At 36.9% G+C, this 20687-nt stretch overlaps 2 protein-coding genes across 2 annotated transcripts; both read left to right on the top strand.

Annotated features, from left to right (window-relative positions):
* Positions 1-117: 117 nt before the first annotated feature.
* nt5dc3 (5'-nucleotidase domain containing 3) lies at positions 118-15084 on the top strand. Its single transcript, XM_079809029.1, has 14 exons — positions 118-488; positions 1098-1282; positions 2370-2444; positions 2522-2577; positions 2692-2782; positions 4161-4298; positions 4817-4877; positions 7924-8026; positions 8186-8287; positions 8496-8577; positions 8656-8742; positions 8924-9064; positions 12453-12517; positions 13234-15084. The coding sequence occupies exons 1-14, from the start codon at positions 218-220 to the stop codon at positions 13499-13501; spliced, it is 1725 nt and encodes a 574-aa protein (XP_079665155.1). The 5' UTR covers positions 118-217; the 3' UTR covers positions 13502-15084.
* A 348-nt stretch (positions 15085-15432) lies between these two features.
* Positions 15433-20178, top strand: parietopsin (the record flags this gene model as incomplete). Its single annotated transcript, XM_079808989.1, has 4 exons — positions 15433-15751; positions 18922-19250; positions 19710-19955; positions 20065-20178. The coding sequence occupies 4 exons, from the start codon at positions 15433-15435 to the stop codon at positions 20176-20178; spliced, it is 1008 nt and encodes a 335-aa protein (XP_079665115.1).
* Between the last annotated feature and the right edge of the window lie 509 nt (positions 20179-20687).

Genomic DNA, 20687 nt, shown 5'->3' with positions numbered 1-20687 from the left:
CTGAAAATTAAACTATATTAGTAAAAATAACACTTACTCTGAAGAAATATTCAACTGTTTTCGTGAAAAAGGCCATTTATTATGTAAAAGTAGGACCTTTAATATGTAAAACCGCCTGTAGACGTGCAAACGGAAGTAGGCATGTGTGTATATTTGAGCATGTTCAGCTGAATGCGCTCGTCTGTCATACAGAAGGCAGCTCTGGTGCGGTGGAAATATGCCGACCTTGTCCTTGCCACTTTCAACCCTGCTCAGAAATAAGGAGAGTTTTAAGAGCCTGTTCACGCACTTTAAGTATCTGCACATTAGAAGCGGGACATGGTCGGTCAACACCATCAGACGTTCCTGGGGACCGAAATGTGGTCTCGTGTCCCGGAGGCAGGGTCCTGTGGGACAACTGACAGCAGGGAACATGTGCACCAGCTCCAGTGACGATAAGACCAGCTGGCTCTGGTCTGTTTACAATGAAACCAAACAGCAAACGAAAGGTTAGTTTGTAACGTTACAAATGTTATGGAAATGCCTCTTTCCTGGTGATCTGTCAGAGAGTGCAAGGCAATAAGATATTGTTTTCTATTATATCCCAGTGATATGTGCTGGCTTCTGTATAGCACCGATATATTTTAAGATATGTCAGTGCAAGTTGCTTTCAGTTAAAACAGCTCAAAAATGCATTTTAGTCTGGGACTAGCCTAAATCTTGTCTGTGAAACCGGGGGTAAGTATTTCAACGTGAACTCGTTTTGTTTCAGTTAGTTGCCAAGGCAAATTTTTATTCCGTTTTTTAATATATTGACCTATTTACATTTTTCTTCTAATATTTGTTTTGTTTTATTTCATATTTATTTAAATTACTGAAAATAGTTTTAGTCTAGTAACAATAACAACACTTGTCATTACATGAAAACCATTCAAAATATATGTACATGCACAGATTTTCTTTTCATAATGAATGTCTCACTACAGGTTAATCATTATTCATTTTAGTTTCTTTTTAATTGATTATTTTTATTATACGTTTAGCGAGAATAATAAAACTGTGAACCTAAAGGGTCAATTATTTATTAACACAGAAGTATGTCGTTTTTCCCCGCACAGATTTAATTCCTGCGATATCTAACAACTTTGTCAACCCAGACACCATCTTTGCCAATAATCAGATGAGTCTGCAGGACATTGAGATCTATGGCTTTGACTACGACTACACACTAGCTTTCTACTCCAGTCACCTTCACACACTCATATTCAACATCGCCCGAGACATCCTCATCGAAGAGCACAGGGTGACTGACCCAAGACTCCATACATTTTATACACACACACACAGTACCGGTCAAAAGTTTGGAAACATTACTATTTTTTATGTTTTTGAAAGAAGTCTCTTATGCTCATCAAGCCTGCAAAAACAGTGACGTTGTGATATATTATTACAATTTAATTTTAATATACTTTAAAATATGATTTATTTCTGTGATGCAAAGCTGAATTATTTTCAGCAGCCATTACTCCAGTCTTGTCTGATAGTGAAGATTTATATTGTTAAAAAAAAAGATTTGTATTTTGAATAAATGTCTTTCTTTTTAACTTTTTATTAAAAAAGAAAAAAAAGCAAACATCAAATCAGACTATTAGAATGATTTCTGAAGGATCATGTAACACTGAAGACTGGAGTAATGATGCTGAAAATTCAGCTTTGTATCACAGAAATAAATGATATCTTATAGTATATTTAAATAGAAAACCACTATTTTAAATTGTAATAATATTTCACAATATTACAGTTTTTTCTGTATTTTGATTAAATAAATGCAGGCTTGATGAGTGTCTTCTTTCAAAAACATAAAAAAAAAAAAAGTATAATAAATGCATGTATATGTGAGTATGTGTATATATTAGGGCTGTCAAAAGATTAATCGCATCCAAAATAAAAGTTTGTGTTTACATAATATATGTGTGTGTACTCTGTTAATTATTATTTATATATAAATACACATACAAGCATGTATATATTTAAGAAAAAAATATAATTTTTATATATATTATAGATTATATAAATGTATATACAGTATATACATGCAAATATTTCTTAAATATATACATGAATGTGTGTGTATTTATATATAAATAATAATTAACAGAGTACACACACATATATTATGTAAACACAAACTTTTATTTTGGATGCGATTAATCGCAATTAATCTTTTGACAGCCCTAGTATATTCTATTATGTAAAATGTTTTAATATTTTCCATGTGGTACAGAAATTACACATTTAAAACCATGATATGTTTGAAGAATTTCTGTAGTTTTAACAAATGAATGCCTTCGACAAAAAACAATATTTCTCTTTTTCTGTCCACATAACAGTATCCAGAGGGATTGAGGGAATATGATTACATCCCTAATTTTGTAATTCGTGGTCTGCACTATGATGTCCAGAAGGTATGTGTTCAGTGATCTAGATTTTTCTAGAGATTTCATGCGTTTTACCTAACTTGTCAATCTCATCTGGATTCTAGGCCTTACTGATGAAGATCGATGCCTTTCATTATATCCAGCTGGGTACTGTTTACAGGTAGAGTGCAACAGACATATCTGCTTTACTATTCATAGATTATACATGCATATACTATACATTATTATTAATCTCAAGATATTTTCGCTTATTGTCATGTCAATGTTTCTGTAGGGGTCTTAATCCTGTGCCAGAAAAGGAGGTCGTTGCGATGTATGAGGGCTCCCACGTACCCCTCGAGATCATGAGCGACTTCTATGGCAAGGTCTGTTTGCTTGCCGTCTTTAACTTGGATCCATTGCAAAATCTGCGTGGGCAAAATTTTCGCTCTCACGCTAAACTCCTGTCCTTTTAATGTTGCTGTTTGAACATGAAAAAGGTCTGCAAAGTTAGAAAGCACAAAGTCACTCTAAAGGGAGTTATTCTGTATATCAGTGCGCACTGTTTCTGAACTCCCTGAAACGCCTTTATTTTAGGCTTGAGTTTTATTCCGGGAATGTACATGTCACAATGTTCCTCATTAAAGTAATTCCCGCCCAAGGCATGCACAAAAAAAGGGCCTGGTTGAGTTTTGTTAACATGGGCAAAGAGGCGGGACGCGGGTGAAGCTGAGATGACTGGTGGCTGAAACCATGCCCGCCTAGCTCGACCATAGTGACAATCCACCTGTCACTCAAGTGGCCACGCCCTTAATTATGCAGAACTTTAATGCTTAATATAATTTAAACGGATGAGTTATAAAAAAATTCACCCCTCTCACAGTTGCCATGAAGGGCAAAATTAGCTGTATACCAAACCCAGGCTGTAAACATATTTTTTTGGCCATTTTAAAGCTACACTGTGTGATATTTTCTCCCATCTAGCGGTGAAAATGTATATGACCATCCAGTGAATATTAGTTTCTGTTCCTCTCAATTCCGATTTCGTTTTAACTCCTACTGTGGCCGATTTAGTCCAAGATTAACATGGCTTCCAGTTCGACCTCGTCCACATTCGACACGGTGCCATCGAGTGTTAAAACGCGAAAGGCGAAGCTTGAATTTACGGGTATGTCCCTCTTTGGCTAATGTACTTTCAAGATGGAGGGGCAACATGGCGACCCGCATTCGAACCCCTCACCCGTATGTATTTTCAATGGCATATTATAAACTTACGAGAATACTTTATAACTTGAAGGAAGTAAATATACATTAATAAGCACATCTATTTTTGAAAGAACTAAGTGTTTTTAGCTAAGAATAAACTAAAAAAGTTACACAGTGTAGCTTTAACAAGGGGGAGATACAGATTTGACTCCCATTTGGAGGGAGTCTCTAGCGGCCAGTCGATGAATTGCAGTTTAAGTCACTTCGTGTTGGTTTCAAAAACCGCGGTTTTGAAACTCACGTTATAGTAGGACATTTCCAAAACATGACCAATCACAACACACTGATTCAGCTGACCAATCAGAGCACATTGTGCTTTTCAGAAGTAGGGGCTTCATAGAAACCAAAACTAAACAATGTAAAATATGTGAAAATAATGTTTTTTGTACCTTCAAGCATGAAACCTATTCCAGTAGACCCCAAAAACAAAATCAAGACTTTGAAAAGGGGCATAACAGTTGGTCTCCTTTAACACAGCTCTTCTGATCTCCCATACAGAGCTCTCACGGTCACACCATGAAGCAGTTCATGGATATCTTCTCCCTGCCAGAAATGACGCTGCTGTGTTGTGTTAATGACTACTTCATGAAGCACAACATCGACTACGAGCCCGTTCATCTTTATAAAGACGTCAAGGTATAGTTGATCCTCGAAACCTACCTTACAGTTCAAAAATCAAGATTTTCGTCACCAATATCAGTTTCTAAGGAGACGAAGTGCTGTCATATTTAGGGTACCGCGGATGCCAGAAGGCACAGAGTCACTTGAGCACACATTTTTGGATAAATACGGTTCCTGAAAGTGCTATTTAAATTTGTAGAGAGCAGCATGGAAAGGAACAGTCTAATTTTAGAGGGACCGTTTGGACGCACCATCTGTGCCACGTGCCTGCAGAGAAGCACATGTCTCTTAGTGGGTCTACAGATCAATTGAATCAATAAAAGATGCACTTCATTGCTTTTATGTTCAGTCCTTCCTATCATTATGCATTAACAAGTCTCAGAGGATTTATGACTGTCCCCAGATGGAGTGAGCGAGAGCTTTCACAGGAGGTGTCTGGTAGTGCGTCAGGGCTTTGTGTGTTGTTTCGGTGCAGAACATTGATGTTACGTTGGCTTTGATATTCCACATCTGGTGTGTTTCTCCATTCCCAGGAGGCCATTGGAGATGTACATGTCAGAGGGATTATGTATCGAGCGGTAGAGGCTGATATCGGTAATTTTCTATTTTCCAGGTTCTTACGAGGACCTGCATGTGAACCACATTTAAGCAAAGTCTTATTTGAGAGATCCGACCAAATCTGTCAAGCATCTTGTGAAATAGTCATGTGAATTGTAGAATAATAATATATTGTATAGTAATTGTAGAATAATAATATGTGTGTGTGTATATCAGTGATGCGCGGGTTGATCCAAAATGAGCGGGTGCCCGCGGCCACCCGCGGTTACCCGCGGTTACGAGTCATCCAAAAATATTTTTAATGATATTCGGGTCACGGTCGGTCGGATCGTCAATAAATCCTTATTTACCTTTTGAATGTTGAGCGTTATTAACTTTTGAATAAATGCTGACGCGGGACAAAATGCCCGATTTCCCAAAACGTTGAACTGAGCAATGCCATTGTACCATTTTAATAGGCTACTTTTAAACGCATTTAAAGTCAGTTTTATGTATTTTCTGAGAGGGGGCGGGATTTTTGTTGGGAAAGTCGGGGGAGAGACGCACACTTCGATTAGACTGGATAAACACATGCAGCATCTTAATTGTTAAGAAAATTTAACGAAATAAATGAATAAATCAAGCCTGTATTACATAACACTAGGCTATATCATACAGCATTCAGAAAAATAACAGTTTGCGCTCCTAAGGGCTTTCACACTTTTCCAAATGTTTTCCAAATGTGGGCTGATGAATTCTTCAAGCCGGGTCGAAACATAAACATCGCGTTCATCAATAATATGCATCTGGAGCTGAAATGGAAAATGATGGGCCGCCTCAAGAACTTCCTGCTCTCGCTGCTGCACCTCTGAGCGCACCACGCCAGGGCCTGAAACATTTTCTCAATGGCCCAATGAGCTACGATGAGCATTTACTACTTTTAAAAAATGCGGGTCAGGAAGCGGGTCGGGTACAATATTTTCTTCTTTTTTTTTGCGGTCCGAGTTGCGGGCGGGTTAGTTGAAAACGTCGGTCGGGTGCGGGTTGTTTATACATTGACCCGCGCATCACTGGTGTATATGTATATGTATATATATATTATACATACATATACACACATACACTCACCTAAAGGATTATTAGGAACACCATACTAATACTGTGTTTGACCCCCTTTCGCCTTCAGAACTGCCTTAATTCTACGTGGCATTGATTCAACAAGGTGCTGAAAGCATTCTTTAGAAATGTTGGCCATATTGATAGGATAGCATCTTGCAGTTGATGGAGATTTGTGGGATGCACATCCAGGGCACGAAGCTCCTGTTCCACCACATCCCAAAGATGCTCTATTGGGTTGAGATCTGGTGACTGTGGGGGGCATTTTAGTAAAGTGAACTCATTGTCATGTTCAAGAAACCAGTTTGAAATGATTGGAGCTTTGTGACATGGTGCATTATCCTGCTGGAAGTAGCCATCAGAGGATGGGAACATGGTGGTCATAAAGGGATGGACATGGTCAGAAACAATGCTCAGGTAGGCTGTGGCATTTAAACGATGCCCAATTGGCACTAAGGGGCCTAAAGTGTGGCAAGAAAACATCCCCCACACCATTACACCACCACCACCAGCCTGCACAGTGGTAACAAGGCATGATGGATCCATGTTCTCATTCTGTGTACGCCAAATTCTGACTACAGAAACGCCAGAAATCGAGACTCATCAGACGAGGCAACATTTATCCAGTCTTCAACTGTCCAATTTTGGTGAGCTCGTGCAAATTGTAGCCTCTTTTTATCCTATTTGTAGTGGTGATGAGTGGTACCCGGTGGGGTCTTCTGCTGTTGTAGCCCATCCACCTCAAGGTTGTGCGTGTTGTGGCTTCACAAATGCTTTGCTGCACACCTCGGTTGTAACGAGTGGTTATTTCAGTCAAAGTTGCTCTTCTATCAGCTTGAATCAGTCGGCCCATTCTCCTCTGACCTCTAGCATCAACAAGGCATTTTCGCCCACAGGACTGCCGCATACTGGATGTTTTTCCCTTTTCACACCATTCTTTGTAAACCCTAGAAATGGTTGTGCGTGAAAATCCCAGTAACTGAGCAGATTGTGAAATACTCAGACTGCCCCGTCTGGCACCAACAACCTACCATGCCACGCTCAAAACTGCTTAAATCACCTTTCTTTCCCATTCTGACATTCAGTTTGGAGTTCAGGAGATTGTCTTGACCAGGACCACACCCCTAAATGCATTGAAGCAACTGCCATGTGATTGGTTGATTAGATAATTGCATTAATGAGAAATTGAATAGGTGTTCCTAATAATCCTTTAGGTGAGTGTGTGTATATATATATATATATATATATATATATATATATATATATATATATATATATATATACATACACACACACGCATACATACACACACAGACACACACACACACACACACACACAAACTTATGTTAGATGTGAATAATCGCGGTTAATCTGTTTTGACTAAAATTAATTATATTATATATTAATCTACAATAATAATAAAAAAAAATTATGTATTATACAATATAAAATTTTAATATATTGAGCTGCAGTAATGAAATATAATAATAATAATAATAATAATATGGTTATACATATGACTGATAAATGATAGGCACTGTAATAAACAATATAAAAGTGTAATAATATATCTATAATCTATAATAATAATAGCTACAATATTAATAATTATTTTATCACTAATAATTGTTTTGTACTGTTATATACAAAATAAACATGTAATAACATGATAATAATCTGCAATATAATATAATTATATTTATTTTTATTAACATGTATTATTCTATTACTATTATAGATATGTTTTCCAATTAATAACTATGTACTGTAATGTACACTATAAAATGTAATATATGGGATATATTGATCTACAATAATGAAATGATAATAATTGTTATATTTAATTTATTTTATTATTAACATTTTGGTATTATTATGGTAGTAATTAATATGATGTACATATATGTACCCCCTGTTTTGTTCTGATCAGTGCAAATTATAATATTTCGTTGTTCTTGTCATGCCTTGTTTTTTTCTTTTCTGCAGAAAAGTACATCTGTTACGGTGAACAGACACATGCTGTTTTACAGAAGCTGACTAAGAACGGAAAGAAGATGTTTTTGATCACCAACAGCCCTTTTGATTTTGTGTGAGTGCAACCAAACTACTAAATTAAGAAATCAAAGTAAATAAACGGATCACATGAGAGACACCCTATTACCAAGAATTTATACAAAGCCATTGTGACTAACCGCTTGTAACAAAATGCTCTTTTCAAATAAAATGTCTTTTAATTCCCTTATTGTAGAGATCGAGGAATGAACTATATAGTTGGAAAAGACTGGCGGGACCTGTTTGATGTTGTCATAGTGCAGGCTGACAAGCCAGGCTTTTTCAACGACAGGAGGAAGTAAGTGCCAAAAACCCTGGGAAATCTCTGGCCAAGTCTGGCAGTGTTGAATCACTTCTAAATCTTAAGTCATTCCGACATAATTACACACTCCCAGATTCCTTTATTTAAATTATGATAATCATAACCTTTGAGAAGGTATTTAGTAATGCCAACATTTCTTGGATCCAAAAAGTGTGCATACATGTGTTTTTTCCGTTTTCTGAAGACCATTCAGACGAGTTACTGATAAAGGCGTGTTGTTATGGGACAGAATTCACCGCCTTGAGAAAGGGCAGATCTATAAACAGGTAATCTTTCAACTGTCAACTGCCAACTGTTTCTAATAATGATGGTGGATCTGATCTGTTCACTTTGTCTGCTGCCAGGGAAACCTGTATGAGTTTTTGCGGCTTACAGGATGGAGGGGCTCAAAAGTTTTGTACTTTGGAGATCACATTTACAGTGACCTTGCCGTAAGGATCAGATTCTGTCTTTTTCTACATACATACACATACATATTGTGTTTTGATTTTATAACAAGCATAAAAAAATTCCACACACAGATATTAGGTCAAATAAATCTATTCTTTTTAGTTTAGAATGAAATATACGTTTATTTATTGTTTTGAGTGTTTGATGTCGTGATGTGTGTAGGATTTGACCCTGAAACACGGTTGGAGAACAGGAGCTATCATTCCTGAGCTGCGTAAGGAGATCAAAATCATGAATACTGAAGAATACGTCCACACCATGACCTGGCTCCAGGCCCTAACCGGACTGCTGGAACAAATGCAGGTCAGACCACCAGGGGGCGATCTAAAGCAAAAAAGGGGGATGCTATAAAACAGTCACAACTTATTTTTCTTGGAATGGATAAATGGGCGATATTAAAATGAGCTACTATTTCAGATATATACTGAAAATCTAAATCACTTTAAAGGGGTCAATGGCACGCATATTTTATATTTTGAAATGATCCGTTTTTAAAAGGGTCATGAATTGAGAAATCTTTCCTTGATTTTGAGAAATTTTCCTTTTAACATGTTAGAGGTCATTGTACTATAAAAACATCCTGTAAGTTTCAGAGCTCAAGACTCCCTCTTTAGTCCAGAAACTGCTTTGATTGAAACCATGCTCAGAAGACGATTCAGTGCGACGAAAGACCGCCTCTGCAGAATCAGATTAACGCCTACTTCTACATCATTGTATCTTTGGCTCCGCCCAATGGTGTGTTAGTGAGATGACGAGGATAGAAGAGAGATACAGGATCACTGGACTAAAAATAACATTACCTTCCAAAGGATCCTAATGCTAGGAATATGGTTATTTATTTTCAACTATGTGTGTGTCTCAGTAGAGCATTATTTGTTGTTCGGCACATTTCACTCTGGGCTCATTGGTAAATCAGTTGCATTTCGGCGCAGGCTTTGCAAACAGACTTTTACTGTACGATGTGGACCCGACAGTAATGCCACAACATGTAAGTAACCGTGTTGATTCTAATTTCTAATCTGTCGATCAAACAGCGCCAGTTGGACTAGCGGCAAAACTCCTTTTATTATCAATGACGCATTGCTCAACCTTGCTGCAACCTTGAATGTGACGGGAGTAGATCTAAGTATAATGCTATAGTCAACACTTTTCATGAGTAGTTAATCTCAACAGCTGTAAAAGTTAAAACATAGTAGCATAGTATGTTTTGTGAGAATCACCCTTAAATCTGATGGTTTACTTTGCTGGATATAGTAAATGATAAAATAAACGTTTTAAACAAGATAAATGGTGTATGCTTAATTTCACAAAAAGGATTAATCGCGATAAAATGTAATCTATTGACAGCCCTAGTAAAAATCATACTAACATTATAAGTGCACCTTAGGAAACATTTTAAAATAATAATAAAACATGCATTTCATGGCTCTTTTAAGGCTTGTCAATAAACTGCCACTGTTATGATTGGCTTAAGTCATTGCATAGGAAACGGACACTCGCTATTGCATTTGAGTGTTTTAAAAACATTATCTATATAAAACTGTCATTTACAGACAAAGCTTTAAGAAATCATTTACTCGCTGTTTGTGATGCAGCTGCTGTCAGATCCAAAACAGTTTGCTGCTTCATCTTTAAACGAAAGTTTATTTACGGACTCGTCATTTCAATGTGATTCGTTTTCCAAACCAAATGCTCCGAACAAACTTAATCCTCCGATGTGATCAATATTAAAAAAACCATCCACTTGTTTCTGACACTGGTATCCTTCTGTGGGGCCTATGGTGCGATGATGTATTAAAGGGTTAGTTCACCCAAAAATGAAATTTCTTCCATTAATGACTCACCCCAATGTTGTTCCACACCCGTAAGACCTCCGTTCATCCTGGGAACACAGTTTAAGATATTTTAGATTTAGTCCGAGGGCTTTCAGTCATTTGAATGTAAGTGTAGGCACACTTTGCTGTCCACGTCCAGAAAGGTAATGAAAACGTCATCAAAGTAGTCCATATGTGACATCATTTGGTTAGTTAGACTCTTTTGAAGCGTCGACAATACATTTTGGTCCAAAAATAACAAAAACTAAGACTTTTTTAAGCATTGTCTTCTCTTCCGGTTGTGTTTGAATCCGCGTTCACGACGCCACAGTGGTGCGATAGCAGATACCAGATAACACGTCACAGCGTTTTACAGCGTCACTGTGGCGTCGTGAACGCGGATTCAAACACAACCGGAAGAGAAGACAATGCTTAAAGTCTTAGTTTTTGTTATTTTTGGACCAAAATGTATTGTCGACGCTTCAAAAGAGTCTAACTAACCAAATGATGTCACATATGGACTACTTTGATGACGTTTTCATTACCTTTCTGGACGTGGACAGCAAAGTGTTCATACACTTACATTCAAATGACTGAAAGCCCTTGGACTAAATCTAAAATATCTTAAACTGTGTTCTGAGGATGAACGGAGGTCTTACGGGTGTGGAACAACATTGGGGTGAGTCATTAATGGAAGGAATTTCATTTTTGGGTGAACTAACCCTTTAAGCCCCGTTTCCACTGAAATTACCCAGAACAATTTGTAACAGGAACTTTTTTTCCCCCAGACCTGCTGCTGTCTGCGTTTCCACTGCGGTCTAAAGTACCGTGAAGATAAGGCAAATTAGTCCGGTGATGTAGGACTGCGCGCGACTGCGACGGACAGTAATAATTTTTGCGCAACACAGTGCAACAATAACAAATATGGAGGAGATTCAAGCAGCGCTGTGTTTGCTAGTTATGTATTGGTTTACTAAAGAGGTCATTAAAAAATTGGCGGAAAAGAGACGAGCACTGATACTAAAGCGTATTCTGAAAGCTCGTTAAGCTAGATTTAAAATAAGACAACGCATGTTATTATCAGCTATTACGGACATTGACCGTGAGATGGCTGAGACGAACATGCGCCATCGAACAGAAAGAGCAAGACTGATATTTACTGAACGCAGAACGAACCTTGCAAAAGATTTTTAAAAATGCCGGTTGAAATAAAATGCTGCGTGAGCTCAACCAATCAGCATGTTCAGCACCCAAGTCCCACCCCCGAAAGTTCATGAACTTTGAAAAAGTTCTACCGCGCGAGCAGGGACTTTCGGAGGAGGAAATATTTACCCGGAACTTCATTTAGACCCTGGTTCCTGCGGTCGAAACACACCGAGTACCACCCCAAAGTTCATAGTTCCTGGGGAAAGTTTAGTCTACTATTCGTCGATGTCTTGCAAACGTATTTGCCCGTGTGACGTCACAGATCGCGTGATATCAAAACGAGCCATTTTTGGAACTAGATTAACTAAATGCTTTGTTTATAATGAGGAGGACGTTTTAAGCTATAAAACTTGAAGGATGTTTTAATGGTACAAAGACCTCTCATATGACAAAAGATCAAGGCAAATTTGATTTCTCATGTCATACCCCCTTTAAGTGGATGTACATTCTGAGATCTGCTGAAGATTACATTTAACAATGTTATTAAATTTGTATTGTTTTTAAAAGTTAACTTTGTTTAGATGACTGCAATGGTAATCTAAATAGCGTAATTAAGCATGCAAATGTCCAATATTGACCAAGTTAAAATAATTCTCTATGCCAAATGAAATGCATCATGTGATTTCCACTGAGCTAGTTTTGATCAAGCTGCATTTGTCTTTATGTGACAGGTGCACCGGGACCCTGCGTCACAAACGGTGATTCAGCAGTGGATCACTGAAAGGGAGGATATGAGGTAACTAATCCCAAATTAATCTTTTAGATTTTTTTTTTCTATACATAGACCAGTTTTATTTTAGTATCATTTAGAAACTATTATAGTTTCTATTAATATTTAGAGTTGTTCTGTTTTCATTTTCATTTTAGTTTGAATAATTTAGTTGGGTTTTTGTTATTCTTATTATTGTTTTTAAAAATGTTTGTATGATTGTATTTATTTTGAATTAGTTTTTCTTTTTATATTATCTGTTTTCATTTTAGTTTAGTTTGAATAATTTTGTTGGGTTTTAGTTATTCTTATTATGTTTATATGGTTTTTATTCATTTTTATTTCAGTTTTTAGTTATTTTAGTAAATCAAGTTAAATGAGAAGTTTGTTTTATATTAATTAATTAATTAATTATTATCATTAATATTATGAATACAAATAAATGTTAATTCAAATAAAATAAAATAATAATTAACGAATGAAAATGTTGTTTCATGGTTTTAGTTAACTTTAATAATGCAGACGCATATTTGGGTTCATTATAAAGTAATGTGGCATTTCAAATCATAAAAAAAGATTTATCGTCTAACCAATGTGTAGAATATATTGATGGCATTGAGAAAATGAGATACTGTAGATGAAGTTAGTTTCACTCATTTATTTGTTATGGTATTTTATTACATTTTATTTTTCGAATTGAGCTTAAAATGCCCAAAAATTCTTAAATAGTTTGTTGTTAACAGGTTACGGACCAAAGACATCTTCAACGGCCAGTTCGGGAGTCTTTTCCGCACGTACCACAACCCGACCTACTTCTCACGCCGTCTTTCCCGCTTCGCCGACATCTACATGCCGTCCCTCAGCTGTCTGCTGAACTACGACCTCCAGCACACCTTCTACCCCAGACGCACACCCCTGCAGCACGAGTCTCCCATCTGGCCCGAGCAGACCAGCACCGGAGCCATAAACATCCCCTTCCAGAGCCACAGGGTAACCACTGGATCCGAGTAAAGAGACTAAAAGACGGAGGCTTTAAAATGTACGTACCGCAGAACAGCTATTGTTATATGTTACATCACTTCCATCAGATTCAGATTTGTAGTTTGTTTCGAGTCGCTTCTGTAGGTCTGCGCTGTGGTACATGCGATCTGTCGATATCTTAATCATTTATGTAATCTTCCCTGTAAAATACCATGTAAAATGGATGAGAAACAAGTTTACATGGATAAGAGAGTACTTGAGGAACGTTGTGCTGTTTTAATGTGCCTCGTAGAGTAGGAGAGATTTTATTTTACAATTTTTAGTCTTTCTTTAATCATTGGCCTTCATAAATCCATCTCCATTAAGCTTATTGAAAGACTAAGGGAGTGGATACTTGACACATGCTAACCTTTTTTTTTTAAGAGAATGTACATTTTGAAGGGTTACAAGTCGATTCTGAGCTAAACCTGGCTTCAGATAGCTAATGAAGAACAAAAGCGAAACTCTCAGGAAGACACACGGACACTATATTCATCTTAAAATGATCATTCAAAATAATTTCAGTGTTTAATGTTTTAAAAGCCTTACATACTGTGTTTTAGCAATATATGATGATAATATACAGTGGGCTTCAAAAGTGTGAGACCACTAGTGAAAAAATACACTACCATTCAAAACTTTGGGGTCAGTCCATTTTTTTTAAGGAAATTAATATATTTACTCAGTCAAAAGTGACAGAAATCTCTTGTAACATTATAAATGTCTTTTCAAATAAATTAATGCATTTTATTCATCAATAATGACTGCTGAACACAGTCAGATTTGCCTTCACAGGAATAAATACAATTTTTAAATATATTAAAATAAAAAAGTGATTTTTTTATTTTTATTTCTAATAATATTCTTTATGTATTTTACTGTATTTTTTTAATCAAATAAATGCAATGAAATACTTTTTTTTTGTTTTAACTCTTGCCGTCCTCAAACCTTTGACCAGTAGTGTATCATTTCTTTTATTACAAAGTACATTTAAGGACAATTAGAGTGAAAAGTTTAACAATTAAACGTCCTAAAATCCTAAAACTTTCCAAGTTTAAATTAGATTTTGAACCAAATTATTAATTGATAATCTCCCATTTTCAATGTGGTTTCAGATTTTTGCTCCCTCCTGTATGTTTTTGTCAAATGTTAACATTGTGTAACAACATTTATAGCAGAATATAAGTATATAGTTGCTGTACAATGAGAGTTTGTGTGACTCTTCCAGTGAAGGAGCGTATTGTACTACTTTAAATCACATAATCGCCTGTAGGGCTTTTTTGCTGGCATGTTAAATATATATTTTTGACTTTTTTTAATAATTTCAGTATACTGAAGTTGGTATTGTATGAATGTTTGCATCGTGTTTTGAAGACGCCAGTATTGGAAAGATTTTTGCTAAAATTGAGAATGCACACTAGCTTTTTGTCTGCTTGGCTTTCTTTTTGATACTGAAGAAAGGACATTTGTGACACTTTTTTGCCTTTGTCATTTATTAGACATTGTTCACATGTGTTCTTCTTTATTTGAAGTGTATTTTAGTTGGGATATTTATTATAAATGTAATCAAATTAATCATTGTCTTGTCTTTTTTATTGTTTTATGCTATTGGCAAAGTATAATGTCTATAATATAATTATCTTAAAACAAAATCCCGGCAGGCATCTCCAATTTTCTTTTTCTTACGCTGGTTTTATTAATAAGATGATTCATTATCCGGCAAAGAAGTAATTTGACAAATGGCCTTTTAACAACGACCAGATGCTTCAGATTACTTTCTGCTGGTATAAAGAAAAAAAATCAGGTATTAGCTGTAGCCAGTATCTGATCCCATTCTTAAAGCCTATAATATGATGGTCTGACGGGCTCGGAACAAAACGCACTGCCGACTGCGGGCCCAGTGTCCAGAGCTCATTCTCATCATGGAGAGCATCACTACAACAGATTTGGCCATGACGGTACAGCCTACTATTTTCCCACGCGTGGGCTACAGCATACTGTCATACCTTATGTTTATAAACACGCTACTTTCGGTGTTTAATAACGGGTTGGTAATTGCCGTAATGCTGAAGAATGTGCATTTTCTCAATGCGATGAACGTCATCATTCTCAGCCTGGCTGTGTCAGATCTTATGATTGCCACCTGCGGATCTGCGATCGTCACCATCACAAATTATGAAGGATCTTTCTTTTTAGGGGATGCATTCTGTGTTTTTCAAGGATTTGCTGTGAACTACTTTGGTGAGTATTTAAAACGTGTATATGTCAAATATATTCTATTCTATCTATATTCTGTTAGACATATTGCATATTTATTATTATATATTTCAAATATAACATTGAATAATTGGCTTTTATATTGATGGATTTTTACTAGTGCTGTCAGTTAAACGCGTTATTAACGGCGTTAACGCAAACCTATTTTAACGGCGTCAATTTTTTTATCGCGAGATTAACGTTCTTTTTGGTCTAACAAACTTTGTAGTTTTTTCACATGCTGTTGCAACAACTAGTAACGTTAGAAAAACTACAACACCACTCCGGATGTAGCTAGACCGGAAACAAAACATCAGGCACGCTGCGGCTGCCCGTTTGGGCCATTAAAAGAGTAGACGTGGATGGCAAGCGTGAGACGCCGAAATGAGAAACGTATTAAGCCATGGTTTAACTCAGGGGTCTTCAACTAAAAGTTCTTGTCTTGAGCGCTGCTTTCTGCTCTGATGGTGCGTAGCCTACACACCAGACGCGAATGAAGCGTTTTGCGCGAGTGATTTAAGTCAATGCAAAGACGCAAATAGACATTCTGCGGCGCGGATTAAGCGGTGTGCATGTCGCGTCATTCGCGTCCGGTGTGAGCGCACCACCAGTCTCTTCTTCACTGCATGCTTGACCGCGCGTCTGGGTCTGAACGTAGTAACTGAGCATTGCAACGTTAACTGTTTCATTATGTCAAAAGGCTTCGCGGTCCGGATGGACCCCTGGTTTAACTGCACTATAGGCGGAGTCCTAGTTTACCTTGCATGTGCACTTTGTAATTTTATTTTGTATCACCCTGTTTTGATCCCTTAGAAAGTGCTGTTGAAGGGGCTGTTTGTGCAACAAAGTATTTGTTTCACCCTTTTATTGATGGGCAGTGTTACATTGTGTGAGATTATTTGCTTCAAGTGAGAATGTTGGTGTGAAATCGAACACTAAAGTATGCCAATGTTGTTTTCAATAAAACAAACATTTGAACAAAGCAAGCCGATCCACTTTTCTATGTTGATAAGAGCATTAAAATAAGAAAAAATAATGGGACAAAAAGAAATCAAGGGACATTTAGAATAAATAAAAATGTGCGATTAATTGTGATTAATTGTGAGTTAACTATGACATTAATGCGATTAATCGCGATTAAATATTTTAATCGTTTGACAGCACTAATTTTTACCCATGAAAATGTTTGAGGAAAATGTTGTATTTAAAATATTTAATAATAATATAAATCTTAAAAATTAAAAAATAACATTTCTAATATGAATATTAAATGTTTGAAACAAAATATATATTTATAATCATTTTTATTTTAAATATAACATTAAATAATTGGCTGTTATAGTAAAGCTATTTCATGTGTAAAAACCAATTTAAAATGTGTAAATAATATTGATATTAAATATATATTAAATATTACATATTAATGAATATGATGTATTTTAAATATAAAAATGAATAATTGGCTTTTTGTGTATATACATATACACATACACACACACACACACACCGATCAGACATAACAATATGACCACCTTCTTAATGTTGGTCACCCTTTTGCTGCCAAAACAGTCCTGACCCGTCGAGGCATGGACTCCACTAGACCCCAAAGGTGTGCTGTGGTATCTGGCACCAAGATATTAGCAGGAGATCCTTTAAGTCCTGAAAGTTGCGAGGTGGGGCCTCCATCGATTAGACTTGTTTGTTCAAAACATCTCACAGATGCCCGATTGGATTGAGATCTGGGGAATTTGGAGGCCAAGTCAACACCTCAGACTCATTGCTGTGCTCCTCAAACTATTCCTGAACCATTTTTGCTTTGTGGCGGGCGCATTATCCGGCTGAAAGAGGCCACAGCCACCAGGGAATACCGTTTCCATGAAAGGGTGTACATGGTCTGCAACAATGCTTAGGTAGGTGGTACGTGTCAAAGTAACATCCACATGGATGGCAGGACCCAGCAGAACATTGCCCAAAGCATCACACTGCCTCCGCCGGCTTGCCTTCTTCCCATAGTGCATCCTGGTGCCATGTGTTCCCCAGGTAAGCGACACACATGTACCCGGCCATCCACGTGATGTAAAAGAAAACGTGATTCATTAGACCAGGCCACCTTCTTCCATTGCTCTGTGCTCCAGTTCTGATGCTCATATGCCCACTGTTGACTCTTTCGGTGGTGGACAGGGGTCAGCATGGGCACCCTGACTGGTCTGCGGCTATGCAGCCCCATACGCAACACACTGCGATGCACTGTGTATTCTGACACCTTTCTATCAGATCCAGCATTAACTTCTTGAGCGATTTGAGCTACAGTAGCTCGTCTGTTTGATCAGACCACACGGGCCAGCCTTCGCTCCCCACGTGAATCAATGAGTCATCGGTTCTCCACTGTTCCTTCCTTGGACCACTTTTGATAGATACTGACCAATGCAGATCGGGAACACCCCACAAAAGCTGCAGTTTTATAGATGCTCTGACCCAGTCATCTAGCCATCACAATTTGGCCCTTGTCAAACTCGCTCAGATTCTTACACTTGCCCATTTTTCCTGCTTCTATCACATCAACTTTGAGGACAAAATGTTCACTTGCTGCTTAATATATCCCACACACTAACAGGTGCCGTGATGAACAGATAATCAGTGGTCATAATGTTATGCCTGATTGGTGTATATAAATAGTAGTAGCAGTATTATCACTGATACTGACCTTCATTCATAAAAAGATGCCATTAATCAAGTATTTCAAATATATTGTGTTTATGATGTTTCTACAGTAATTTGGAGATTAACAGTGAAATTATAAATTATACTAATAGTGATTAGTCGTGATTAATAAACGTGATTACATTTTTATTCATATATATATATATATATATTATACTGTAAAGTATTTATTAATTATATTTTTTTAAAAATGTAAAGGCAAATATATTTTAAAGATAACGGCTATTATATTTATATCAATTGGCTAATATTTTATATGATCTGTACTAAAACCAATACATGATTAAAGCGTGTCTATAAAATATAATATAGTGATTAATTGAATGATTTTGGACCAGTTTTGAGAACACTGTGAATAAGTTGAAACTTTTATAAACTACTGCGTATGCCAAGCCAAGTTCTGATCAAATGTATGCTAATGTCTTATTTTCTAGGCCTGGTTTCATTATGCACTCTCACACTTCTGGCATACGAGCGCTACAATGTTGTCTGCAAACCCATGGCAGGCTTCAAGCTGAACGTCCACAGGAGCTGCCAGGGCCTGGTGTTCGTCTGGCTCTACTGCCTCTTCTGGGCTGTCGCTCCACTGCTGGGCTGGAGCTCGTACGGGCCAGAGGGCGTCCAGACGTCCTGCTCATTAGGCTGGGAGGAGAGGTCCTGGACAAACTACAGTTACCTCATCGTCTACACTCTTATGTGCTTCATATTACCCACTGGTGTCATTGTATACTGTTACAGCAATGTCCTTGTGTCCATGAGGAAGGTATAGGCGACTCGTTCTCAATTCATAGTCGAAACTTCACTTGTTTAATTGCTGGATCACTGTAAAAACGTATATGATCAATACCGTCATATGTTTTTACATTGCTTAAACTCAAACATTACATTAACATGTCTTTAAAAATGATAAGTCATTTCAACTTAAATTACAAGTACAAGTTGATTGTACTTAATTTAAGGCAGCAACTTTTATTGTACAGTAATGAATCATCTTTTTGAAAAAATCTCTTGAATGAACGATTCAATGACAATTTTTTACAAACAAAAAAAACATAGTGATGTAACAATGTAATTATATCTTTTATTTGAAGCGTCAAGCTTCATTCAAAAGGTGATTCCCTCTATTTTGATTGCTGCCGTAGACATCAGCGTTTATATCCGAGCTATAATATTTTATTCCAGAACTTCTCATATCACTGCAAATGACACTCCATCATTTCAGATCAACAAAAGCATTGAACTTCAAGGAGGAAAAAACAGCCTGCAGGACAACGAGCATGCGGTACGGATGGTCCTGGCCATGTTCGTCGCCTTCTTCATCTGCTGGCTGCCTTACACCGCCATCTCTGTGGTTGTGGTTGTGAGTCCAGAGACCTACATCCCGCCTCTGGTCGCCACCATGCCTATGTACTTCGCCAAAACCAGCCCGGTCTACAATCCCATCATCTACTTCCTTACTAACAAACAGGTCTGTTTCATGCGTCTTCTTTGACAGAATACGTTGAGATTTACTTACAGGGGTAGGGCACACTGTGCTATGAAACGCCCCAGTCATTCTCTGAAATATGTTTGTCCAGTTCCGAGAGTCCTCTCTGGAAGTCCTGTCCTGTGGTCGATACATCCCTCGCGACACTTCTGGTGTAATGATGTGCTCAATGCAGAGGAGCCACAGCAGGGTTATTCCAGTCTGATCTGAGGTCTGTCAATATGAATTGTTTCATATATTATACAAGTTTGTGGTCAAAAATTATTTCATTTAGCAAGGATGCATAGTATGCAAGTATCGGGTATGACAGTTTCCACAAAACAATATTAAGCAGCACAACTGTTTTCAAAATATGACGATAATACAAAATGTTACTCGATTTAATCATCATATTAGAATGATTTCTGAAGGATCATGTGACACTGAAGACTGGTTTCTGAAAAATTCAGCTTTGCATAAATTAGGCTACATTTTCAAATATATTCAAATAGAAAACTGTAAACTTCCCAATATTACCAGTACAATGTATGTTTGATCAAAAATTCAAAAACATAAAAAATATACCATAACATCAGTTTTTCCATCATTTTTTCAAATTAATCAGTCCTAAATGTTTTATATTTAATTGTTCATGCTCATTTCTGCTTAATTATACAGTAAAAACACTTTTGAAATGTGATATATATATTATGTAACATTAAATAATAATTTTGG

Source organism: Gobio gobio (genome assembly GCF_949357685.1).
Source record: "Gobio gobio genome assembly, chromosome: 25".
Classification (NCBI taxonomy): Eukaryota; Metazoa; Chordata; class Actinopteri; order Cypriniformes; family Gobionidae; genus Gobio; species Gobio gobio.
Note: the sequence above shows the minus strand (reverse complement) of the source record. Positions and strands in the feature narration are given on the sequence as shown.